This window comes from Zootoca vivipara, chromosome 7 (assembly GCF_963506605.1).
Source record: "Zootoca vivipara chromosome 7, rZooViv1.1, whole genome shotgun sequence".
NCBI lineage: Eukaryota > Metazoa > Chordata > Lepidosauria > Squamata > Lacertidae > Zootoca > Zootoca vivipara.
Genome location: NC_083282.1, coordinates 90987592 through 91014509, shown reverse-complemented (window position 1 = coordinate 91014509; position 26918 = coordinate 90987592). Strand labels below are relative to the sequence as shown.

The following is a 26918-nucleotide window of genomic DNA, read 5'->3' as shown; positions in this document are numbered from 1 at the left end:
GTAACCAAAACATTTTATAGCAAGGCAGATCAAAGAACCAAGGGGCGACTTTGTTGTTGTTTTTGCTCCGTAATGCGTGGTTAGACATGACTTTCGAACGTAAGAAGGTTCAATCCAAGAATAGTCACGAGAATGGGAAGTTGTGGTGGATTTTTTTTTATTTTAAAGAACAGCTACACACTTCTGCAAACCTTGAAAGCCTCCCACCCTAACAGAAACAACTTCCTTGCTTTTGTATAGCTGTTTCACTGTTCGAAAGCTTTCCCCTCCTAGTTAAATAAGTCCAGCTGGACAATATGTTAAACAGGAGAGTGGAAGTTCCTGAGATGACTCAGTTAATTAGAAGGAAGGAATGTAATGGTTCATTTTGTGCCTTCAGGAAATATAAACCTAGTAAAATCCTATTAAAGTGTGGGTTTTTTTGGGGGGGGGCGTTATTGGGTGGTTGTTTTTATTTTGATTATATATTTTGTGGTTTTATATTTTGATTTTCTGTGAACTGCCCTAAGACCTCTGGGTATAGGGCGGCATATAAATTAAATAAATAAATAATGATAATAATGATGATAATAATAATAATAATAATAATAATAATAATAATAATAATAATATAGTAAAATAAAAGGTGCCCTTTCTTCCAACCTGCTTTGCATTTCAAGGAATTACTGGTTTGATTCATCAGATCACTATTAATTATCAACTGAGTCATGAGGACATCCCTCCATGGATTTGGATGGTTGGACTATATTTGGCTATATCTGGCTCGGTTTGGCTTCCAGGGCAGGAAATGGATTGAATACCAAATCTTCTGTATACAAACCATGTGTTCTGTGTAGCAATAAACTAAATCTACCAAAGCAAGAATTCACTAATAAACCAAACACATTAATTAATTTATTATTATTATGTTATTGTTATTATTATTATTATTATTACTATTATTATTACTATTATTATTATTATTATTATTATTAAGGATGTCCGTATTTTCATCGGAGAAATGTTGTAGAGTATGCAATTTTTAGTAGCTTTAAAAGGAGATTATGTACTCTCATAACAGGAGCTATTAGGTAAACAGCTATAATGAGAGGCAGTGTGGCTGAAAGGAATTCATGGCGAGCAATTCATTGGCACATGACTGGTCCCAGTGGGAACAGGATGCTGGATGAAATCATATCCGTGGCGTGAGCCAGAAGGGGATTTTCTCAAGTTCTTTTAGCATACATATTGCTCTGATGCACACCTACGAAGACCTATTTGTGGACTAGAAAATGAAACAAAGAGCGTCGTGACAGTGTAAACAAGCCCTGCCCGTTTCCTTGAATTCAGGACCGACAGCGTGGGATGGGAAGCAAGCACACCTGTTTTATCAGGACATTGTTGGACAGGCCACCTGAAGAAAGTGAAAGTCTCCCATCTCCTAGTGGGTGTTTGTAGATCTGATTCAAGGCTCAGGGCTGCTTATGATCAGCCAGGCAAAGGAGATGATCTGCCGTCTCCCCAAATGAATGATGCAAGCAGGGGATTAGAAGCACAGACTGGGATGCTTTTCAGGCGTGTTGGGGGCTCATTCATTTCCCTCCCACACCTTCCATGCACTTAATTCCGCTTGCTCACAGCTCAGCAGGTGATTCTTTTTCCCCCTTCCAGCAATGCAGAGAGAGAGCTGCCACCCTTCCTCGCCCCCCAGGCTCCTGCGGTGTGTGCTTCATGCCAATGTCTGCTTATCTTCTCCAGCAACTCCACCCTCTTCCTGTAGGCTCAAAAGTTAAATAAGCACAAGATGCCTTTAGTTTCAAGACAGACCAAAAATAAAAAGGTTTCAGTTATGAGATCTCAAGATTTCAAAAAGATTTGTTCGAAAACAATATAAAATTACTGTCGAAAATGTATAAATTGCTCTTGGAACAGTATACCAAAGACGAACAGGTTAAATCGGTAATGATACACTGGGCAAGGGATTTGGGGCATAATATTCAACTTTCAGATTGGGAAAGGTTATGGAAAACAGACTTGAAATTCTCAGCATGTTGGACGGTGAAAGACAACTATAAGAAAATGGTGTTCCAGTGGTATTTGACTCCTAGTAAGTTAGCAAAGATGTATAAAGCAAGTAAAAATACCAGCTGGAAATGTAAAGAGAGAAAAGATACCTTCTATCATATGTGGTGGTCGTGGAAAGGTAATAAAAGCCTTCTGGGAAATGATATACAGTATAATGAATTGATAAAAATGTTTAAAATAACATGGACTACACCGAAATGGCAAAACTGACTGGAAAGCTCAGGAACCAAGAAGACAAAAACTATAAGTATGGAAAAAAATATTATTTATTTAGGAGACCTGGAGGTCTCGGGGTGGTTCAGTTCTTACAACCCTCCATGGCAAGAATGCTCCATTTATTCCTACTCTCTGCTTCCTGTTCTTTTCCCAATTGTTGATTTCATTAAAAAGGCCACATTTTCCATGTCTGCAAGGTTTATTTGGGAGTTAAGGAGCAACTCTGTCAAAAGCCTTTTTTGAAAGTCCAAATACTGTGCTTCAGGCATAGTGCATAAAACTGTTGCGACTCCCATTAACATTGCCAGAGGCTGCACGGCCCCTTCTGATATACCAGAGGTGGGGTTGTTGCTGAACTGCGACTCCCATCCTTGAATTCTGTTAGAGAGGCATCTTGTTCTCCTTCCACTTCCCATTTCTAAAGGAGCAATCTTTGGCGATCCCTCATAGCCAAGTAAGATTGTCTTTCATAAACACAGTTTAACAATGAGTCTGTAAGTGACTGTGGAGGCGAATTCTGGATCCACAAGTCCTTCCACAGTGGGGACATTGGTTCCTGGGCGGGAGTTGATCACGGTGTGGATTTGCCAAGCGTGCCTTCCTCTTAGCACATTTCTCCTTTGCGTTCTGAGTTTGAGTGTCTTCGAAGTCCATGACACCTTTGGTAAAGGCTGTTCTCAAAGAGTGTTTCCCAGTTGTCAGTGTTTATACTACATTTTAAAAGATTTGACTTGAGACAGTCTTTAAACCCCTTTTGTTGACCACCAGCATTACACTTTCCATTTTTAAGTTCGGAATAGAGTACAGTAGTTGCTTTGGAATCAGGCATCCGCACAACACGATTATCAGGCATCCGCACAACATGACCAGTCCAACGAAGTTGATGTTGAAGAATCATTGCTTCAACCCTGGTGATCTTTGATTCATACATTACACTGATATTAGTTCGCCTGTCTTCCCAAGTGATGTGTAAGATTTTTTTGGAGACACCGTTGATGGAATCTTTCAAGGAGTTGGAGATGGCGTTTGTAAGTGGTCCATGTTTCACAAGCATACAGTAAGGTTGCTAGTACAATAGCTGTGGAAACGAGCATTTTGGTTTCCCTGCAAATGTCCCGTTCCTCAGACACTCTGCACTTCAGCTTTCTGGGGATAATGGGAGTTGTGGATCAGCAATATCTAGAGGGCCAAAGGTATCCCCTGTGATAAATCGTAAGGATCTAGGAAAGGGCCTTGCATGTTTGCAAGGAAGCGCCTAGATTGCCTGGGGAGATATTTCCCTTCTGCTGCACAGAGCCTTGCAGGCTTCCAGTAATTTAAAGGGACCAATAGACCCACATGCTCACTTGATTGGCAGCAGGCAACAAGGCTGCAAACAGCTGCAACTGGGCTCATGTCCTCCTGCATCATCTTCTCTCTCTTTTTTTATTTATACTTTTCAAGTTTATACATTTCACTAATTTTACCATCGTTTTGACATTTCAAAACTTGACTTCCTTCCCCCTTTCTGCAGTTCCTTCAATTTATTTTTTAATATCTTCTGCATATCCAAATTCATTTAATTTGCTCATTTAATTATCTACTTTAAATATATACTCTTATGAAACTGCAGGCTATTACAATAATCATGCCAATGTTCTTATCTGTTTACAATTTATCTGTAAATATGCAATAAACCATTTCCATTCTTTTATTTTAAAAATTGTTATCTTGATTTCTTATTCTTCCAGTAAGTTTCGCCATTTCTGCATATTCTATAAGTTTTTGTATCCATTCCTCCTTTGCTGGGACTTCTGCTTCTTTCCATTTTTGGGCGAGTAGCATTTTTGCTGCTGTAGTAGCATACATGAATAAGTTTCTATACAGTTTAGCTCTGTCTCTATAATTCCCAAAATTCCCAAAAGAAAAGCTTCTGGTTTCTTTTTTACAAAGGTTATTTTAAACATCCTTTTCATTTCATTATATATCATTTCCCAGTAAGCTTTAACCTTACTACAAGGCCACCACATGATAAAAAGAACCTTCTTTCTCTTTACATTTCCAGCACTTATTTGGATTTATACATTTTTGCCATTTTACTTGGTGTTAGATACCAATGATATATCATTTTCATATAATTTTCTTTTAGACCATAACATGCTGTAAATTTTATACCCATATTATACAATCGTTCCCATGCCTCCAAGTTTATATTATGACCAATATCTATTACCCAATGTATCACTGATGATTTTACTTGCTCATCCTTTGTCTTCCATTCCAGGAATATTTTAGACATTTTAGACAGCACTTTTACATTACATTCCTGCATCATCTTCTCTTGGGAGCACATAGAATGCTTTCCATCGCCAAGAGCTATTCCTCTCCTGGGCCCTGATCTCACCAATGACTTTCTTTCCCGTCTTGTTCTCCACCAACCTCTTCCCTTACTAAGAATAAATTCCAAAGGTCTTTTAAAAGTCAAAACTTGGCAGGGTTTTCAACTATGCATAATTTTCATTAGAGAAAGAAGGGTGTGTAGCGTTGCTGGTAAACCTTACTCAGCCAGTTTCGAGAGAAATCTCGATGAAGAAAAAAAACAAACTCCTTGCTGCACACCCTCTTCTCACAATCCAGGTCGAAGTCACTCAATTTGGGCTTCTTGCAATACTATAATACTAGAGGAGGGAGAAAGGTTGTAGAGGAGCGAGGAAGGTTGTTTTCTGCTGCTCCAGAGAAGCGGACACGGAGCAATGGATTCAAACTACAAGAAAGAAGATTCCACCTAAACATTAGGAAGAACTTCCTGACAGTAAGAGCTGTTTGGCAGTGGAATTTGCTACCAAGGAGTGTGGTGGAGTCTCCTTCTTTGGAGGTCTTTAAGCAGAGGCTTGACAGGCATATGTCAAGAATGCTTTGATGGCGTTTCCTGCTCGGCAGGGGGTTGGACTGGATGGCCCTTGTGGTCTCTTCCAACTCTACGATTCTATAAAAATGAGGCTCTCTGCAGAACCAAGCCTGGCAAGAAACACTCTTTGTGTTCTAAACATGAATGCTTGTACAAATTGGAACAGCATATATGCTTCAGAGTAGGGTTCAAAAATAGTAAGGTTGAGTCTGAACTGGTTTCAACATCTCATGAGAGGAATATTTATAAAAATATGAATGACACCGTATCCAAATCAGTAATTTGGATCTGAGCAAATAGAATGATGGCAGATGCTTCTTGGATCACCTGGAAAACGTAACCCACAGCTGACAAAACAGGAGAAGCACACCGACAGCAGCTTTCCAGCTCAGTAACATCACCAGCTCTGCTGAAGACAAAGCTCTTCCTGCTGCCAGCTATCACATCAGGTTACAGCAGGGATAAAAACCAAAGGAAGCAAGCACTCTGTTGCAGCAGAGACCACCAACTCCTTGGCCCCACCTCTCCTTGAACTCATCCACCCCAGCTGCTTATTAAAGAGCTGGCAACCAGGAGGTCAAACCTGAGTTTGCTTCTTTCCTCCTCCTCCCCAACCCATTTTCCTTGTGTGCGGTGTTTTTTGAAATTTTTATTATTATTGTTGTAAGCCTGAAGGCAAGGACTTATCTTGTTTGTATTGATATGTAAGCTGCCCTGGGAGCTGTTTCTTTTTGGAAGAAGAGCAGGATAAGGACAATTTAAACACACTTTATTTATAAGGTAACTTCTAGACCCCCCCCTCTCCCTACATCATCTGATACTCTCAGGGTGGGTTGCAGCGGAGTAAAACCACAATTTATGACAGCAGATACAGAATTTGGGTGGGTGGGTGGGAGGGGAACAGTCAGAGCTACAATCACAGCTCCTCATTTGCAGACATGATGGAATTTCTTCCCTGCCCCTCTCAAAAAGCCTGGACAAATGGACAGGTTCCACCTGACCACAAAATGATGGCAACACTGGCATCAGCCGTGCCTCTGGGGCAGCCTAAGCCAAGCTAGCACCGTCCAGGTGCTTCACACTGACTAAGGCTTCTATCAGGCCGAGCCAGCTTGGCAAAAGCTGCCCTAGAGAGAGGGCATTTCAGAGGCCATTTGCATCACGAATGAATAATCTAGGTAAAGCAGGAGTCAGAAGCTGCAAAGGTTGTTGTGAGCAACTTTCATTCGTAAGAAGGGATACTTGACCAGCTCTGCCAGAGAGAGATAGCCATGAATTCTGCAAAGTTGTACAGAGGAATATGAAACTTTTATTGAAACAACAACCCTTGGACCCCCGGGAAATGCAAAGAGGATCTCAATGCCAGCCAGATACAGAAGAATCACAATTTTCTTCATTTAACTGAGACAAGAGACAAAATGTCTTCCGAAGGGGCAGCTTCCCTCTAGCAAAGACCACTGTGGGAACACAACATCACAGGGCAGGCTTTGGCTTTTGGTCTCTGCAACGCTGCAGAGCAAATCAGCAAAACCAACTGGAAATATAAGACACAAAAAATATATCAATTTTGACCCTACACAGCAGTTTCAGCCAAGCTGGTGCCCTTCAGATATTGTGGACCACAACTCCCCGTTAGCCCCAGCGATGCCACAGTCCCACCTTAGGATTTGTGACATGTTCTCTTTGTTACAAAGGAACCGTCATCTCCCGTGCCAATCCCCTCTTTGTCTTACAAACACCCTTGGGGGCCTCTGCCGTCAATGCAATTCTGGATTTTGGAGGGCAACTTCCAACAGCAAATAGGGATTTGAGTCCCTGCCTCCCCCCCCCCCCAATCAAATCCAAACACCGATTTGCATCCGATTAGCCATCGCAAGGACCTTCAGTCAATTCCACAGGTTAAAGCGACACAGAAGGAGCTCAAGGCTTGTGCTCTTACAATGCGCAGGTGCACAAGCACAGCCGGTGATGGCCACATCCCTTAAGAGCTCAGGGTAAAGACTTCAGTCTGACTTCTCCCGTCAAGGAGTTCTCTTGTGAGCCACCAAAAGAGGACATTCGTGCCTTGAGCCCAGGCCAGATCTCTTTGGGGGGTGGGAGAGAGAGGGTGGGGAGGGAGAAAGAAAGAAAGAGAAAGAGCAGTGAGTCCATGCGGGACATAGGTGCCCAGTGCTCAGTTCCTCAGTGGTCCTTTACGTGATGTCCTTCTGCCTGGGGGGGCGATGGATATTCCTCACCACGCACTTCACCATCCATTCGATCCCTTCGTTCACCCCTTTCCTGAGGACACACACAAAAAGAGCAGGTTCACGCCTTATCATCGCCATCTTTGCAGTGTTCCTTCTGCCCTCAGAAATCCTTCCCATCACCCTCTAGGCAGTGAGGCCAAACCTTTTGATGCTACCACCCCCTCGGTTCCATAAACTCATCCCCCCTCACCCTATAAAAAAACATTACTCAGAATAGCGGTTTGCATGACCCCCTAAGGAAGATGACAACACTTTAAAGTTCAAAACAGTAACAACTCATCGCATATTTATTAAAAATCCAATTAAAATTATTTAGTTTTATTCATTTAACAGTAAAACCAAAACCGGTAAACTTGGTACCAGCTTTTCAAAGTCTGGTTGTCATTTACACTTCCAGCACTCCCCTAGAGGAAACCCCCCAAGTACCTCCCAATTTGGGAATCATGGGTCTAGGGTCTCCCCATAGCCCCTTCCCTTTCCCATCTCCTGCTGTCTACATCTATGTGGTGGGAGGGTGCATTTTGAGAGCAAACATGCTATATAAATTCTAATAATAATAATAATAATAATAATAATAATAATAATAATAGGATAACATCACACAGGGGCGCCTGATGCTCCAGGTCATGCAACTTAAAAGGTTGCATAACACAGGCTGGGTCATTTTTATACGAGGTCACCTTGCTGGGTAGCCACAGCTGACCAGGAAGTCAGTGCAGGTGAGGGCATGAGTGGGTGAAGGAGTCCAGGTTTCCCTCTTCCTTCCCTGCCAGCCCTCTAGGTTTCCATTGTGAGCCATGGAGGAAGGGAGGCTTCATATTCCGCAACTAGGACAGAAACACAGCAGGCTGGTGGCGAAGGAGATGGAACCCTGATGGTGCGTCAGTGCTGGCTTTCCCTTCTCTGCAGCCAGCACACAAATACAGACTAGTCAGTATTTTTGTGGGCTTCCCACTTTTGTGGGTGGCGCTGTGGGTTAAACCACAGAGCCTAGGGCTTGCCGATCAGAAGGTCGGTGGTTCAAATCCCCGCGACTGGGTGAGCTCCTGTTGCTCGGTCCCAGCTCCTGCCAACCTATCAGTTTGAAAGCACGTCAAAGTGCAAGTAGATAAATAGGTACTGCTCCGGCAGGAAGGTAAACGGCGTTTCCGTGTGCTGCTCTGGTCCGCCATAAGCGGCTTTGTCATGCTGGCCACATGACCCGGAAGCTGTATGCTGGCTCCACTTACCCTGTCAGAGCAGAGCAGCCTTGGGTCAGGCAGTCTCTCTTCCCAATTTTGTTGATGCAGTCGCTAAAAGCCGTTTTGATGTCAGGGATCGACAGGCAGCTCTGCAGGAGAAAACGAGGGAGCAACTGTCAAGAGATTTGTCCTCTTACAAAGCACCTCCTTTGCTCACCTACAGCGTGTCTCCCTGGAATTGTAAGCCAGGGCAAGATATATTGGATCAGCTTATGCACAGAGCCAAACTCTAAAGACCCTGAAAATCATCTAGCCCAGACTCACTGCCAGACGCAAGCCGCAGAGAGAATTGTGCAACTCGACTTTACTCAGAAGCCTAGCCAAAGCATGAGTCTGCTCATATTTAGGAAGCAATGCAATGCTAAGCTGAGCCCCTTTTAGTCATTAAGGCTATTCTCTGCAGAAACAAGGACATCTGTAAACAAATGTACACGGGGCGCCAGAGCGCCATGCAACTGGGAACTCTGCTTTTTCAGGTTTCCTAATAGCCTAGAACCCTGTCACTGCACATTGCAAACGTGTGCGCCAACTTTTTATTTTTAATGCATATTTTATTTTGGCAAATACCTTAAGATGGGAAAAAACGAAACAATGTCAGCTGACTTTAACAATAAAAATGTTCCATTGACCCCGAGTTCAAAGTATAGTTTAAAAGACACAGTCCGTATGTTTAAACAGGGATCCAAACGAAACTGATGATTTTAAGCTATAAGTGCAAACGCCAAGTTAAGTTTTCAAAATGCTGCCCAGACGTTATTTCTGCCCTCCTTACAGCAATTCTCACAGTGTTTTATTTGGGCAGGCTCTTGATGGCTGTAGTTAAGCTGCCAGAGATATTACAGGTATCGGTGTCAAACTTTATTTCGGTCACAGACCAGCACAAGATAAAACATACGGATAAACGGAACACGTAAGACTCAAGACAGGTAAGGGATAAAACCTAGTAATTAAAAGTATCATGCTTTCTTTTGTTCACTTTTTAAAAATGTGTCTGAATTGTACCATCCCACACTTAAACCGCAGCTGCTGGGAGACAAACAGGGATTTACGATTAAGTGGCAAATCTGACATATATTACTAGAGTTGAGCAATAGATAAGGGAATACGAGTAAGATAATAATTAACAATAATAGTAATAGTAAAATTTATTATTCATACCCCGCTCATCTGGCTGGGTTTCCCCAGTCATTCTGGGCGGCTTCCAACAAAATATTAAAATATAATAGTTAAATATTAAAAGCTTCCCTAAACAGGGCTGCCTTCAGATGTCTTCTAAAAGATGTTTTAAAAGAAACCTCCTCAGCTGTTGTCAGATTGCTGGGATGATAAAGAAGAAGAATGGTCCACATCTGCGCAAAGCTGTGTTCCTGCTTGGCCATGTAGGTTAAGTCATTTGTGTTTAAGTGCAATGTCATCAAGGAAAATTCAAAAGTTCCAAAACAGCAGGGAGAGGTCCATGAAGCAATAATTACTGAGAGGGATTTGTACCGAAGGACCTCCAGCGAACTGCCTTAGGACAGAGATGGCTAAGTCCCCTGGGTATTCAGTTAGGACGACATAATAAACATAACGAAGACAGCAGCCGTCATGCATTCATGGAAGAAAGCAGGGTTTGGAAGAGGCTCAGGAACCAAGACAAAAACCCAGCAGATGGGTTTTGGTGAGATATTTCCCTGAGATTTTGATTGCTCATGGAAAATGCAAAGCACTTTTGCCATTCCTTTATATACACTCTCGGTCTAGCCTAAGCCATCTCGCTGCAACTCGGTGAGGCGCCTTGGGTGGAGAGTGCCCAGAGCTGGGGTTTGCGTCTGGCTCCAGGGGCAAGCGAGACACCATTTACCAGTACTGTGGCAGAAACTGCTATGGGCTACAGTACAGCTCTACTCATGCTGCCTCTGGAGCCACAGAATTAGTTAATTAAGTGCATTTTTGCCCCACTTGCATGCTTCCCCCCTCCCCATTTTATCCTCACCACAACCCTGTGAGGTAGCTCAGGCTGAGATACATTGGCTGATCACTCAGTGAGCTTCATGGTTGAGTGGGGATTTGAATCCTAGTCTCCCAGGTCCTAGTCTCACACTCTAACCACTTCATAACACTGCCATCACGAGTAGCAGCCACTGGTGTACTTCTCTTTCTCCACAAATCTATCCAATTCCTTTTTAAAGCCTTCCAAGGCCACAGCCATTGTCAGATTTTATGGAACAATGTTGTTTTCCATTAAAAAGGTGCGGAGATGATGGGGGTCAGACAGATCTCCTGAGGCAGGGAGTTCCGAAGTCTGGGGGCACCTCCCTGGCAGTGCATCCAATAACTACAGAATACAGAGCAGCACCTCCATGTGAACAATAGGTATATGGATACTAAACAGCTTGGCTTTTTTTAAAAAAAAAAAAAAGTCAGAACCAGAACTCTGAATGCTAAAGGAGACCGGATAGGCTCCTGTGTCCATCTCTTAAGTCTCTGTGTGTCATTGCAGATATCATCTTTGTAGTGTTTGTGTGCTTGAGGGGCAGGAGGCGGGTTGACATAGAATGCTTGGAACTAAGTCTAAAACATTCCTTCCCGTAAAAGCCTCCAGGTCATCTAAGGACAAAGGGATGGGAACACTTAGCTAATGGAGCAGCATGACGTTATAACAATTAAGTACACAAGAGCACAAAGGTATCCCTGTAAAAGAACCAGCATGCTGCATTTTAGACGTCACACAATCCTCAGGAAACACGCCAATGAAACCTTTCCCAGACAGATCCATTAACACAGTCAGTTGTGTGCCTGTGGGTTTCTGGACTCAACAGCACTAAATCTCTAAGCTTGGAAAGTTGTTTGTCCGTCTGTTCTCTGTACATTCAGTCAACTCTTCAGGGGCGTAGCCAGGATCAAAACTAGGGGGGGGCAAGCCATGGTCGTTCAGGGGCGGGCCCCCGAAGTGGGAACGTGGGCAGGGCTACAGGGCCAGCTGGCCTGATGATATCGTGGCGGCGGCAGCGGCAGCGGCCACCTTGTGCTTCTGGGGCTGGCAGCATCGGCGGCTACCCTGCTTGGCTGGAGAGGACGGGAGGGTCGGGCAGGCGAGAGGGGGTGACAGGGCGGGCGAGGGCGAGGCAAGGCACGGCCGCAGACACGACGGCTTCAAGGCGTTGCTGCATATCAGCATAATATTTCAACCATGTTGTGGGTTCAAGCCCCACCTTAGGAAAAAATTCCTGCATTGCAGGGGGTTGGACTAGATGACCGTTGTGGTCCCTTCCAACTACAATTCTATGATTCTATTGATATATAGCCATAGCATATGCATCATTCTGCTTTCTTGAATTGTCCTACTCCTAGGCATAGCAGCCAACTCCTAGAGGCCCAGGTGCATCTCCCCCCCCCCAATTACTGGTAAATACAGTGGTACCTCAGGTTACAAACACGATCCGTTCCGGGTCGCAGTTCGTAACCCGAAAGTTCGTAACCCGAAAAGGGCCCGAACTGCCGCTTTGCGCATGCGCAAAACGCTATTTCCGCTATTTTTGCGCTTTGCGCATGCGCAAAGGCGTGCGGCGCTTCTGCGCACACGCGCACGGCGAAAATACTTCCGGGTTTGCGAAGTTCGTAACCCGGGTTGTTCGTAACCCGAGGTGTTCGCAACCCGAGGTACGACTGTACTGTATTTTAAAGAGTCACCCCCCATGTTGATGGGCTTTCTATGTGGGGCTTTTCTGCCCCCCCTATTTTATTAAGGATGGAAGAGGGAAGGAAGGAAGAAATAGAGAGAGGGATAACTCATATTTGTGGGTGCCTCTGGGTGATGCTGTGATGCTGGAACTCTGCAGTAAGAGGACGGGAGGGTCGGGCAGGCGAGGGGGTGGCAGGGCGGACGAGGGCGAGGGAAGGCACGGCCGCAGTCACGACAGCTCCGAGGTGTTGCTGCATATCAGCATAATATTTCAACCATGTCGTGGGTTCAAGCCCCACCTTGGGAAAAAGATCCTGCATTGCAGGGGGTTGGACTAGATGAAATTTTGGTCCCTTCCGACTACAATTCCATGATTCTATTGATATATTACCATAGCATATGCATCAATCTGCTTTCTTGAATTGTCCTAGGCATAGCAGCCAACTCCTAGAGGCCTAGGTGCCCCCCCTAATTACTGGTAAATACTGTATTTTAAAGAGTCACCCCCCATGTTGATGGGCTTTCTATGTGGGGCTTATCTGCCCCCCCGTATTTTATTAAGGACGGAAGAGGGAGGGAAGGAAGGAAGAAATAGAGAGAGGGATAACTCACATTTGTGGGTGCCTCTGGGTGACGCTGTGATGCTAGAACTCTGCAGCAAGAGGAAGATACTGGTACACCTGTACAGGAGCCTTGTAAGCAGCTTTCTCTCTGCTTGATTTACAGCAGGCACGTCCAACAGGTAGACTGTGATCTACCAGTAGATCACTGGATGTCTGTGGTAGATCACTGGCACCCCTAAAAAAAGCTCACCCAAAATTTTCCTCCTCCCTAAAAAAAGCTGAACTATGACCTGAAGCCCTAAACAAAAATGGGCCTCCCTTCCTCCTAAAAGAAGTTCAACAAGTTTGACCTAAACTCAAAAAAACAGGGCTTCCCTTCCTTAAAAAAACTCAACAGCTTTGACCTGAACCCCCCAAAAGGGGGTAGATCACTCCCAGTTTTTAACTCTGTGAGTAGATCAGAGTCTCTTGGGAGGTGGCCACCCCTGATTTACAGTATACAGATGCAGGAGGAGGGGCAGACTGGAACACCTCTGCTTTTTATAAACATCACTGTGTCTATCAAAAGCTACAGCCCCCCCTTTCTTATTCATTTCCGTTTAGCCTTGCAGAGCCACCTTAGTCAATGCACCCTCATTAAATCGCCAATAGAACTCTTAATGCGATCCCTGAATGCTCATTAACAACTACCACTGAAGAACAATAGGGTGAATTGGTCAGCTATCAAACCTTGCCTGAAGGGATTTTCTGCTCCATTGTCTTAACTGCTTAAGTACCGGTAGTCACTTTGCTTTATTTATTTGATGTGTTTTTGTTACAGCTGTGTTCCCGCCCCCCGCCCCCCAGCAAGTGGAGAGCTGCTCTCGCTAAAGCAAAGCCCTTTCCACTTCAGTTTTTGGAGGGGAAAAGTGCTGGTTATGGTCTGTAAAATACAATAATTTTTTGCTTCTAGGGGGGGCAGCTGCCCCCTCCTGCCCCCCCTGCCTACGCCCATGCAACTCTTAATATATAGTCAGCAAACTTTGCATGATGCGGATCCTGAGATCGAGGAGCAGGTCTGGGTCTATGTTTTGCTCCGATGAGACACCATTTTGTTTTGTTTTTTTAAAAAAATATTTTTATTAATTTTCCAATTAAAACCAATTATATCACATTCATTATTTCAAATTATACACATATATATATCAATCAAACCGAATGTTATGCCAAATCGTCCAGAAAATTTTTTATTTGGGTTCCCATGCTTCAAGAAATTGGGGATTCCTCGCAACCGTCCACTGCCGTCTTTTTTCTAAAGTTCAAATCGTCCTCCAAGTTCATAATAATCCAGATCTTCCCCTTACAGTCACATAGATGTTTTCCACTTTCAACCGATTGTTTCCCAGCTGCTGAGATAAATATCAAACAAGGTTTCACAAATGTTCTTTCTCCTGTGTGGGTTAATCAGTCCAGCCTCCCCATAAATCTTCTTAGTCTGGAGCTCCCTGTTGCGTCGAAGCAGCGCCATCTTAAAAAGCTCAAATCACTTTCGTTTTCTCTCATAGCCATGAAGATTAACGATCTTTATAAAATTTACAGCTTTTCCAGGCAGAAGACCCAAACATCAAACCATAAACTCTTGGTAAATTAATGGATCTCCTTGCCCTATAGCTGAACTTAGCTTCAGGTCGCTGCTCCAATTCAAAGTGCGTCACAGCTCATAAATCCTCCGAACGCGTCCAGGACTCCTTCCGTCCGACTAGGGGGGGGGGGCTTTTCTCATCGGCAACTCCACATCTTTAAAAAATATGCTCAGTAACAACAGTTTATAAAGTTCAACTCACACAGTCTTTTGCTTCTCTTTCACTCCAAACAAGCCAGGACATCGCGTCTGGGAAGGTACGAAGTAACTCATATGAAGAAAAATATAAAAAAACTCAATTCCCTTATCGCTCCGTCCCCATCAATCCTTCTTCCAGATGATATACAGCCTTTGACTCCTCTCCCTCAGCAGCATAAATTTCTCAGCAGTAAACAGCGCTTCTTCCCCTCCTTCTGAAGTATGTCCATAGATTTAAGCCTAATTATCTTCTTTAACCATGGAAATCCCCGCCATGCAGATTAGCGTCCGGGAGTCCTGGCCCTCGTAAGTGCTTTTCAGCCCAAGCTCCCCCCACTCCATAAACAGTCGGAGTGGGTCTGGGGGCATCGCGGGCCAGCGGCCCCTCTCCGTAACCCCCGGAGAGGGTAGGGGGTTGCCATTTACTCCCCTAGCAACCGCCAAATTCCTTACGAAGGTCAGAGGGATGGAAAACAGGTCCGCCATTCCTGCCGGCGGAAACCGGAACTCCGATGAGACACCATTTTGAACCAAGATAGCAGACGGAACCTTCCAAAGGAGATTAGCACGTCATTTACAGCATCCTTAACTGCCTGGAGGCACTGTCTTCAGAGGAGGTCCTGGCACTCCCCAAAGCAACTGTTACAGAGAAGTAGGCTTGTCAATTGTTATTGACCGGCTGGACGAAGGGGAGTGGTGGGAGGCAGCAGCTGGGGAACCCCCAAGGGAAGAAGGCTCAGAGCCAGGGGATTAGTGGTGGTGGGACGACATTGAGCAGTCACAGGGAGAAGAGGGAGTGGACTAGGAGGAGGAAGTGTCAGAAGCTGAAAAGGTAATGGGGTATAATGAACAGGAGGAGCCTATGCCAAAGGGTAGTCTAGACCAGGCACCCCCAGACTACGGCCTGTGGGCTGGATACAACCCGAAGGACCGATTTATCTGGCCAGCAGCAACCGCCGCCCGCTCTTACCGGCACGGCTGCCCACTTCCGGTTGCCGGAGCACCGGAAATAGTTTACGCGCATGCGCAAATGTCATTTCCGGCGCACTTCCAGGTCGGAGGCCCATGCACATGCGCACAAGCTATTTATCCCTGTGTTATCCTTCTTTGATCAGTTGTATGAGTTGTTTTGGTCTGTGACCGTTTAATAAAATTTGATTTGATTTGATATCTGCAATGAAATAGCACAAGCTATTTCCGGTGCTCTGGCGACCCGGAAGTGTGCTGGAAATAGTGTGTGTGCACTTCGGGAACCGTCACGAAGCGCGGTAAGTTTGGGGACCCCTGGTCTAGACCATGGGTAGGCAAACTAATGCCCGGGGGCCAGATCCGTCCCAATCAGGCTTAACAATTTGGCTGGCACCCCATTTGAAACATAGATCACTGTGCAAGTCTGTTTGCTGGTGTGAGGGCACACGCTAGTCTGGCACATTCCACAGATGCCGGATTTCATCCCTGGCAGGCACTCATTGCAACACTTTCGCCAATTCGTTACAAAAGCGTGCGTAACGTAAACCGGAGTGGAACATTTGACGCAAGCACAAAAGAATGCATAAGCATGACCCAGGCTTTGCTTAATTTTCACTTCCACATTCCAGACTGTGCAAAGCACCTTCTTTGGGCAGCACCCACCTAGTCCTGCTACTGAGTCAAGCTACAACCTTTAGACAAAAGGCATTTGGAAAGTGGAATGCCAGAAAAAAATTGGTGCCAGAAATGTAGCATTTCCTTTGTATGTATGTCAGTAATCGTCACCAGCCTTGTGAGGGGAAATTCCAAAAAGGGTTTGCTCCGTCTGCCAAAGCTGCTGAGAATCTTTGAGCTACGGTGAATAAGGAGACTGCTGTTCCTTATTTCGAGGATAGATGCTTTTCATCCCAGAGCTTCCGATGTGCACATTTTACTTCTGTATGCATAAAAGTTTCTGCAGGGGAACTCTGAAGACCTTTAGTTGCCACATTAAATTGGGTGACATGTTTATTTGGTATAAACTCTTGTGGATTGCAAACCACCAAGTGCTTGAAGTGAGAGTCTCGGCTGGATTACTGTGCGCATCCTCCTGCAAAAGTTATGTGTGCACATGTTCACAGAGTCAGATAGGACATTCAAGGTGCAGAGTTTAACGGTACTGTAGGGTCTATCCCGTTTTCAATGAGTGACTGTCTCCCCCTAGAGGACAGCATGGGGGCACTGCAGCTGTTGGGATTGAATAAAGCTACTACAGTATGCCAATCTTCTCCCAACCTTCCAGATGCTTCCCCCAACCTTCCAGATACCGGTATTGTGGACTACAACTCCCATCAGCCCCAACCAGCACAGCCATGAGGACGGAAGACAGGCTAAGTCAGAATTCCTAGCACACTGGGTACCACAGCCAGGGCATTAGAGAGTATATTTTGCTCCTAGCTTCTTTTCTTGCATATTTCATTCACTACAGCCAAAACTGAAGAAAGATCAGCTTTGGGATAGATCTGAGCTTCAGGGTCAGGGATTAGAGTGCAGATGCAGCAACACAGGAGGGCAGCAGTTTCCCTCTCCCTGGCTGAGACTTTGCTCTGAATTCACCTGCTTTTATGCTCACCACTGGAGGGCTGGCTTCCTGTGTTATGGGGCAGTAAACTGATACCTATGTCACCAAAAACACACTTGTTAGGCAAACATGTACAATCCCAGCACACCAACTCCTTTCCATGGAAGTAGGAGATAGAAAAAGCTGTATTTGGCCCTACTTTCTGGAGGCAGTGGGCAAGACAGACTGGGAAACCTCCTCTCCAATAAAGTACATTGTTGTTTTGCACCACAGACCACCTCTCCTGGTTTGAGGTCACCTGACACAAGACCACTACAAACACCCAACAGCCACAGTTTACACAGAATGCATAGGGCAGGACAGAAATATTTCAGGTCACATTTCCTGGAAGTTACTGAAATGTGTAGCTCACAGTAGCTATGTCTGGTAACTAGAAAGTACTGTAACAGAAACAGCCAGAGAGGCACAGGCTGAGATTACTGATTACGTATCAGTGAAAAGACATATGTATCCTTATGGTTTCTGTTCCATTTTTTAGATTTCTTGCTGCCAAGTTCTTACGCCATTCTATTCCCCCTTATTGTTGCTTTTACATTTTAGCTGTGCTCAAATTTGCTAGCTACTTTAGAAAGCAACAGAAAAGTACTAACAGAAAAGAAATACTAATGAGAAATTTTAAAATGCCACTACTGTAACTGGGAACACTCCAATACTTTGGTGGCTCCAATACTTTGGCCACCTCATGAGAAGAGAAGAATCCTTGGAAAAGACCTTGATGTTGGGAAAGATGGAGGGCACTAGGAGAAGGGGACGACAGAGGACGAGATGGTTGGACAGTGTTCTCGAAGCTACCAACATGAGTTTGACCAAACTGCGGGAGGCAGTGGAAGACAGGAGTGCCTGGCGTGCTATGGTCCATGGGGGTCACGAAGAGTCGGACACGACTAAACGACTAAACAACAACAACTGGGAACGATTTTGAAACAAATAATGATCTCACCTCCACGTCTTGCTTGTTCGCCAGAACCAACAATGGAACACCTTCCAGGACTTCACTAGTTACCATCTTCTCTGTGAGGAAGATGAAAGGGAGAAGAAAACTGGGTTATATCCATGGCCACAGCTTGTAGTCAAGGAGGAGAGCTTAACCACGAACATACATTTGGATGGCAAGTTAAGCCAAACCTTGGCTTAGCTCAGCTCAGCATGGGAGTAAAAGACCACCAGGGAGGAATAAAATGACAACAAGCTCCTCTCTGGAACAGGCCATTAACAGAGATCCTGTGTATGTCAGAATGAAAACGCTTTTGCACTGAAGACTCAGTGGCAAGAAGACATTTGTAGGGACTGAAAGAGTTAAATCGTTTAGTTGAACTGTCTTGAAGAGAAACTGCTAGGTGGAAAGAAAACAAGGCCATATTTGACAGGGTTGAAAGGGAGCAATCAAGCTATGCTACAGATAAGAAAACATTTGCAGACATCAGGAGATGGGAGAATGCAACAAATCATGTTTTAGAAGCTTCAGTGAAAATGGCAGATTATGCACTTCTGCAAAGCTGATTGTGTAAAATAGGGTAGCAACAAAGGGAAGTAAATGTGCATATAAAAATGTACAAGCTGCTAATTGGTTAGCATTCCTGAAATAATGCTTTAAGACTGTTCTTAAAGAGTGGGTTTGATTGTTTTACACTGCTATATCAGTACTTGTATTACATCTGAACCCTTCTTCATTGAGGTTGCCACCTTGCACATGCAAACAAATGCTTATTGATTCACTGCCTTGCTATTATTGGCCTCCAGTAAGGGAACCTAGATATTCCCCTACACATTTATATCACATTTTTGATCCAATTGTCTGCAACTAAACTGTAGCCTATGCTCAGCTGAGGGGAACATCTAGAGTAAAAAAGTTAAACAAGGGGTTCCAGGAAAACTAGCGACTCTGGGAGTTTGCATGCTGTTTCGGCTCTCTGGGAATCCTGCTGCAGATTCTCTCCCCCTCCCCACTATTTTTCATAAAACTGCTGTTAAACAAGTATACCGTTTTATAGTTTCATCAGAAATGAGTAGATAATAACTGAAGTTATTAGACTGTCTTGCTTCACAGGGGGTAGTTGTGGAATTTATTGTTGGGTTGACTGCTGCTGGGAAGAAGTCAACGTAGTGCCAAGCAGACTGGTCTATCAGCACAAGTATTTCTGCTTGTGTCATGGAAAAATCTGCCCTCTCCTTCCCCCACATGCTGCTCTAGGTGTTTTCCCACCCCAAGAGCCAGTTTTGGGAAGCATGTGCAAGGGAGCAAGTCCTGTTGCAACACAGAAGTCTTTGTGTGGGGTGGTGGGGCTTGCTAGCTGAATCCCACCCTTTGAATTTTATTTATATAACTGCTTTAGGTTTTTGTATTGTACAAATATTACACTATGTGTTTATTAGTAATTTATTACGTGTATTGTAAAGAGCCAGTGACCTTTTGATGAATGGCAATATATACAGATATTTTAAATACTGTAAATAAATGATGGAGAGTCTGCTTATTTGGAAAGCTATGTTGAAAAGGCCAATCATGTACCCAGCTGGCTGCACTGACCTTTAAAATGACGTTATGCTGCAAGAAGAAAGAGAAGGAGAACACATATCTTTGCTTGGACATCTCTGGACTCAATTGGGGCATTCAACATTTGCTTTGCAGTTGGCAAAGTCACAGGAATACACTGCTTGTTTCAAGCTGTTTTATGTCCCTCCCACCCTGCACAGATGAATTCCAGGAAAGCGCCCCGCATGCTCACCGAAAGCTCGTTTTGATTCCGAAAGCCTTTCTTCATCGGTGGAGTCGATAATATAGATGACGCCATGGGACTCTGCATAATACTGAAAGCACAACATAGGAGCTAAACCAAGTTGTTCTCCTCATGTATTTCATGGGACTGCAGGGTCAGAAGAAACTAAACCCTCATCCTGCCCAGCTGCTTGTCACTCAGTTGCCTGCACAATTAACTCCCTGCAAATTAGCAAGCACAGAGTCCTTTCAGAACGCTCTGCGCTACAAGCAGAAGCCAAAGGAGCGCACTAAAGCCCCAGGGTCATATGCCAAAAGAGTGCAACCAAGTGTGTAGCTATAAATGGCTCACAGAAAGAAAACTAGCTGCACATAACAAGCAGATGTTAAATTCCCAGGATTAAACAGTCTATACAGTCTGTTAAACAAAAATATACATACATACATACCAATGAACACCAACAAGGCTATTGACTCTTTTCAGAGCAAAAACATAAAGCTCTCCTGGGTCATTAAAACAAACCATGGGGACAGTAAAACATTACTTTTATTAGAAAAAAAAGCAACATTACATTTTCAATACTTGATAGCCTGGATAAAAGCTATTTATTGTTCTCGCAAAGCTCTTGTCTGATGGTCCCAATACACCTTGGGTTGAGTCCGGACTTTGTGGATCTTCATTCCCCATTAAATCAAAAGTCAAGTCATGATTAACTTGTCCTATTGGGTTTCGGTTCAATGAACTTAGTCTGGATCCAACTCCTTGTGTGCTGCCCACACTGACTGGGAAGCGCAATTAACTCTTGCTACAAATTTCAAAGGGACCATTATTAAGATGGCAAGGCATTTCTGAACATACAGCCGTCATCCCTACCTTATCCCAGAGAGATTGAAGCTCCTCTTGTCCTCCAAGATCCCAGAACATTAGCCTGGCCTTGCCCACATCTATAGTGCCAACTAGGAGACAGACAATAACCCAGGGGTCAGCAACCTTTTTCAGCCGTGGGCCGGTCCACCGTCCCTCAGATCATGTGGTGGGCCGGGCTATATTTTTTGGGGGGAAATGAACGAATTCCTCTGCCCCACAAACAACCCAGAGATGCATTTTAAATAAAAGGACACATTCTACTCATGTAAAAACACGCTGATCCCCAGACCGTCCGTGGGCCAGATTGAGAAGGCGATTGGGCCACATCCGGCCCACGAGCCTGAGGTTGCCTACCCCTGCAATAACCCAATATGGGCCTCTTTTTTGTACAAAGAGAAATCCAAAACTCCCCCAGAGGTGATGTTTGTCAAGAACCACCACTAGAAAACTACCCAGAATCCTCCACAATATGCAGAGGTCCCTCAATGGGAGATAGAAGTTTGATTTATTTCCTGAAGAAGAGAGGTTTTGAAAACCACTGCTCCAAAGCCAATGAAAAACACTTGAAACCTGAAGCAGGAATAGGGGGCAAGCAATGAGGGAGAGTTGACAGTGCCCACAATGAATTCTTTTTTCTTTTTCTTTTGTTAAAGTGCAGAGTCATTAGTTAAATCGGATAGGCTAGAGAGAAAAGTCTGTGAATGGACAGCTGTATTCTTTTCCCCCTGGCAATCTTAAGAGAAACACTGTTATCTTCAGAATGCATATATCATGGCCTTGGATACTTCAAGCAGCTGCTTGAACTTCCTTTTTAAACTTTTCTGAATAGCTCCCCACCTCACCCTGTCAAGGTAAACTCTTATCATCTTAAACCTTATTTTCGCTTCACCAAACTAGATTCACTTACTGTTCAAGCCTACAGTAGTTGTGATTTTGGATAAACTCATTCCTTTGTAGTTCCTGTTAAATCTTGTTTTAGTCTGTTCAAGGAAGGTCTGGAAACAATGGAAGCAGGGAAGGGAGAAGGAAAGCAGGTTGTTAAACTAAGTGCTTTCTAGGACACAGGAAAACTTTATTGTAAAACTGGAATTCCAAGATTTATAACTCTGCAATCAACCAACCAACCAACCAATCAATCAATCAAATCTAGCTGCTGCTAGCCAACAACCAAAAAGTCTGTGACCAAATTAGCAATCTTACGTAATCTCCACTGAAATCAGATTTTCCTTTTTATGGAATATTATGGAGGTTTAACATATAAAGCAGGAATAGAGTGGCAGGGATCCATAACCGAGAACACGGGGACAGAATAAAGCATTAGTAAGACAGAGGTGTGTAGTCTCCCAACCCACCCTAACCATCATTCTGCAGCTTCACTGAGCTAAGCCATGGTTTGTCTTAAGTGTTTACAGTTTTGTCTGTAAACCATGAGCCTAGATTCAAATGGCATGCTAAGCCAAACCATGACTGAGCTCAGCGCACAGCAGAACGACCAAGGAGCAAGGCAGCCACAACTTCCTCTCCCAGAGGTTGCGCGAAGCCATTTCCACTTCAAACCAGACCAGAGTTTGGCAGTCCTTAGACACTTCAACACTGCATGAGCAGAAAGCAAGTTCATGCAATGGATCTATCATTTCCCCTCATTTCCCCCTGCATCGCCCCCCCTGCATCCCCCCTCTTCAGGGGGGTGGTGAAACCTACAAAACATCATGGGCCATGTTGGATGGGACTGCAGTGGGTGGATGGGGGGCAATCACCCAAAATCAGGCATAACAGACTCAACCCAAGTTCAAGCAATTTCCCCCTGACTTCCACTGCAGTCCTGTATGAAACAGTCCAGAGTGTTCAGTAGCTCTTTCTTGCCTTCTGCTCTTGGAACACTGGATTCCTTTGCTACAGGAATTCTGAGCAAACTTTTACCCAGCAAAACCCAAGAGGATTGAGACCCTTAATTTTATATCCGCTTGCAACAAAAATATTACTATGCAAGAAAATTACCAGAAACTCAAACCAATGAAGAGCTCGGGGGGTGGGGGTTGAACAGCTGACCTAATGGTGCTAATTGTGTGCTCTATGCCTGAAGGATTTATCCTCCTAAAATTAGAATTCGGGATTAACTCATCTTACCTAGCACCTTGGAAATTACTATAAGATACATGAAACCAGACAAGGTAGTGAGGAAGAGGAGAGGGTTCTCTTTCCTTCTCCACCAAACAAACATTGGAACACACCGTTTTACCAGCATTGTCCAGTCCGAGGATCAAGATGCAGTATTCATCCCTTCGGAACATATACTTGTAAAGCCCGGATAGCAGTGTATACATCCTGACCCTACAAGCAAAAATATCAAATATTAGATTGCTAGAAATGTCCCCTCCCCTACAAAGCACATTACTCTCCTGACCCATCTCAGGAGGACATGACGTGAGGCTCTATGCATGCCGCCCAAACAACGTAAGAGCTACTTTTCTGCACCTTGGGGAAACATGTTCACTGATGTGAGCAGGGGCCAATCCTGCAGACTGCAGTCAAGTCAGCTGTTACCTGCCTGCTGGAAGGAAGGCAACCAGTCCGGCAGAGAGAGCACCAACTTCATGCTTACAACTACCCGGCCATTTTAACCCCCCAGTTACAGTAAGCCTCATCTGAGTACAACACCAATGTTCTTGTGGTGTAGGTAGGAAGATGTTTCAAAACCACAGTGTTGGCTAGAAAATAAAAACACGATGAAAAAAGAACCAGCTGCAGGTGGTGCAGTTTCCCCATGAACATATATATAGCCTATTTGAAAAAGATAACATCAGCCTTCTGAACCAAGGCAGATAAGCCTGTGGTCTCTTTCTTACATGTAACTATATTTAGCATCTAGTGAAAAGAGTACATACATTCCTAGATTTGCTTTGCAAGAATTTGTATTTAATTACATACACAGAAGAAGAGGCGTTTGGATTTGATATCCCGCTTTATCCCTAAGGAGTCTCAAAGCGGCTAACAATCTCCTTTCCCTTCCTCCCCCACAACAAACAAACTCTGTGAGGTGAGTTGGGCTGAGAGACTTCAGAGAAGTGTGACTAGCCCAAGGTCACCCAGCAGCTTCATGTGGAGGCGCAGGGGAACCCGGTTCACCAGATTACAAGTCCACTGCTCTTAACCACTACACCACAGAGAAAGCCATTAAATCATTCATTATTTTAGGTGTGAGATCATTTCATGAATACAAGTAGAGTGGACCCTCAGGTTGCGAATGTGATCCGTGCGGGAGGCACGTTCGCAACCCACAGCGCTGCGTCTGCACACACGTGGGTTGCAATTCGGTGGTTCTGCGCATGCACAAAGCGCGGTTTAGTGCTTCTGTGCATTCGCGAGCGCCGAAGCCCAGAAGTAACCCGTTTGGGTACTTCCGGGTTCGGGAAAAGCCAGAACCTGAAGCGTCTGTAACCCGAGGTATGACTGTACATGATTGAGCAGTCACTGAAGTATCATGTTTGAATTACAGGTGCTGACTGCAAACTTGGAACACACAAGTTGCATTGAAAACATTTCTATAAAGTGCAAGTTGTCCACTTTCTATCACAGCCTTGAATCACTAGCTTCAAAGTAAAGGTAAAAGGTAAAGGACCCCTGGACTGTTAAGACTAGTCAAATTTGACTATGGGGTGCAGCACTCATCTCCGCTTTCAGGCTGAGGGAGCCAGCGTTGGTCTGCACACAGCTTTCCAGTTATGTGGCTAGCATGACTAAACCGCTTCTGGCACAACGACACACTGTGACAGAACCCAGAGTGCACAGAATTACTGTGGTAGCCGGGGGGGGGGGATGTCATGCAATAAGTGAGTGAGTGTGCTTGTGAAGTGTCAGAGCAAGCAAGGAGGTATCTTTTTGCAGGCTAACTTCTGCTGAATTATTTGCAAGGCTGTTCTCTCATTTACATCACAATTGATCATCCCCTGAGGAATAGTGCCCCCAGTGCATAAAGCACTGCTAATTTATAGTCAGTCACCATGATAATACAATCCCTGAACATAATCTTGTTTTTGCAGGTACGGCAGCTGAGCCACACTGCAGGAAACATGCAGTGAAACAGGTGATCCTAAGGAGACTGGAGCTCTATATTGCCTAAACGGGAGGTTACCAGAGCACTTGCAATTGATGCGAAGCTATCTCCATCCGGGTTAAGGTCCCAGGTGGAACAAATATTTAGTGAGGTGGGACAAGGGGCTCTGCACAGCAGAGAAAGTTTCCCTGGTCCATTAAAAAGGGCTGAATTTTCAATTATGTAAAGAATTTGTCACTTAATTTAAGTGATTTATTATAGAAATGCTAATTGGATTGTCTCCCTCTAGGTTCAAGGCATATTGAAGCTTCCCACCCCTGGTCAGCTCCTCTAAGCTCAACCGCAACTTAACTTGATGCAGGACTCAGACCCAGAGTTTGTTTTCCAGCACCACAAAATGAACTGAATTCTGCATGACCATCTACCCTCACCTTTCCTCTTTATCAGCCCTGCAATACATTTTAAGACTGTAAGCTCCTTGGGGCAGGACCTCTCTCTCTCTCATATACACTTTTTATAACGAACGCTCTGTGATCTTCGGATGAATGGTGAAAAATATATTAAATAAAAATCATGGCATTGTAACAAATATGTGAAGCAGCAAAGTGGGGAATGGAGGAATTTACATTACACTTTTTACATACCGGTACTTGTACTTGTGTGATATACATAAAGATGTTGACCCAGTATGCAGTGGTCATGAAAAAGGCAAATTCTATGCTAGGAATAGGAAAAGAACTGAAAATAAAACTCCCAATACAAAATTTGTATAAAACTGTTATACAAATTTATAGTGCAGACTTAATTGGAGTACTGTACTGTGTACAGCAGGCATCCCCAAACTGCGGCCCACCAGATGTTTTGGCCTACAACTCCCATGATCCCTAGCTAAGAGGACCAGTGGTCAGGGATGATGGGAATTGTAGTCCAAAACACATGGAATTTGGCCGAAGTTTGGGGGTGCCTGGTGTACATCTTTGGCCCCCCTAAGCTCAGAAAGGCTATTGTTAGGTTGGAAAAGAACCAGAAAAATGATCAAGGGGATGGAGCAAAAAAAAAAGGTTTCAGACTTTTCAGCTTAGAAAGGTGAGCAAGAGGCAACAGGACAGAAGTTTATAAAACTATGAATGGCATGGGCACAGTGGGCAGAGAAAAAAAGGTTTTCTCCCTCTCTCCTGACACTCGAACTCGCAGGCGTCCAGGGAAGCCGTGTGGGAATGTTCAGGGCAGATTTTAAAAAGCATTTCACTAAAGTTAAACCGTGGAACTCACTCCCACAGAGGGGAGGGGGGCACAAAATTGGACGGCTTTTAAAGAGGATTAGATACAGTAAATAGCCATGATGCTCTCTGCCGCCATGCTTCTGAGTACCAGGTGCTGGAAACCACAGGAGGGGAGAGGGCTGCTCTTGGCCTCGGATCCTGCTTGCTGGTTCCCCATAATGGGCATCTGGCCAACCACCGTGAATACAGGAGGCTGGAACGGGAGACGGGCCACTGGCCTCATCTTGCAGAGCTCTTCTTATGTCGACAAGGAGGGGCCTCTGAGCATGTGCAAAGTGTTTCCCTCCTGAATGGACCCGAGCATGCGTAGAAGGCGCTTCCCCGCGCCCCCGTTTGAGCAATGCCAGGCAGCTCGGCTGGGGCATGAGCCCCGGGCACCTCTTTCCATCCGCTGCCGCCGAAGAGTAACGGTCGACGGGGCGGGGGCGGCTCACCTGCCCAGGTGAGTCGCTGGAAGGCCGTACGACTTACCTGAGCCACCTCAGCCAAGCCGACTTCAACGGCCGTTGCTCGCCTTCCTCATTCCCCCCTCCTCTTCCTCCTCCTCCTCCTGCTGCTGCTGTGGTAAATTCCGCCCCACGCAGGGCACCCTGGGAAATGCAGTCCTCATCTCCCCCGCGCTACGCGGCGGCTTTCGAGGTGGTCTGACAGCCCGGCACTACAATACCCAGCGTGCATCGCGCGCGAAAACGCGCATAAACGCA

General features: G+C 44.8%; 1 protein-coding gene across 1 annotated transcript; it reads right to left on the bottom strand.

Moving 5' to 3' along the window:
* Positions 1-6453: 6453 nt before the first annotated feature.
* On the bottom strand, positions 6454-26773 carry ARFRP1 (ADP ribosylation factor related protein 1). Its single transcript, XM_035123293.2, has 8 exons — positions 26686-26773; positions 23109-23208; positions 21785-21872; positions 20884-20966; positions 20020-20101; positions 18234-18304; positions 8646-8746; positions 6454-7447 (listed from the first exon to the last, which is right to left on the bottom strand). Exons 2-8 carry the CDS (start codon positions 23199-23201, stop codon positions 7360-7362), a joined length of 606 nt encoding a protein of 201 aa, XP_034979184.1. The 5' UTR covers positions 23202-23208; positions 26686-26773; the 3' UTR covers positions 6454-7359.
* Positions 26774-26918: the final 145 nt, after the last annotated feature.

Bases quoted from the DNA above. Each gene is read 5' to 3' on its own strand.
- ARFRP1 (XM_035123293.2), bottom strand. From the start codon at position 23,201: ATGTATACACTGCTATCCGGGCTTTACAAGTATATGTTCCGAAGGGAT. The intron at 20,967-21,784 runs GTAAGTGAATCT...TCTGTCTCCTAG, and splicing joins AACTACTGTAGGCTTGAACA to TTGGCACTATAGATGTGGGC. The intron at 20,102-20,883 runs GTAGGGATGACG...TTGTGCTTTCAG, and splicing joins TTCAATCTCTCTGGGATAAG to TATTATGCAGAGTCCCATGG.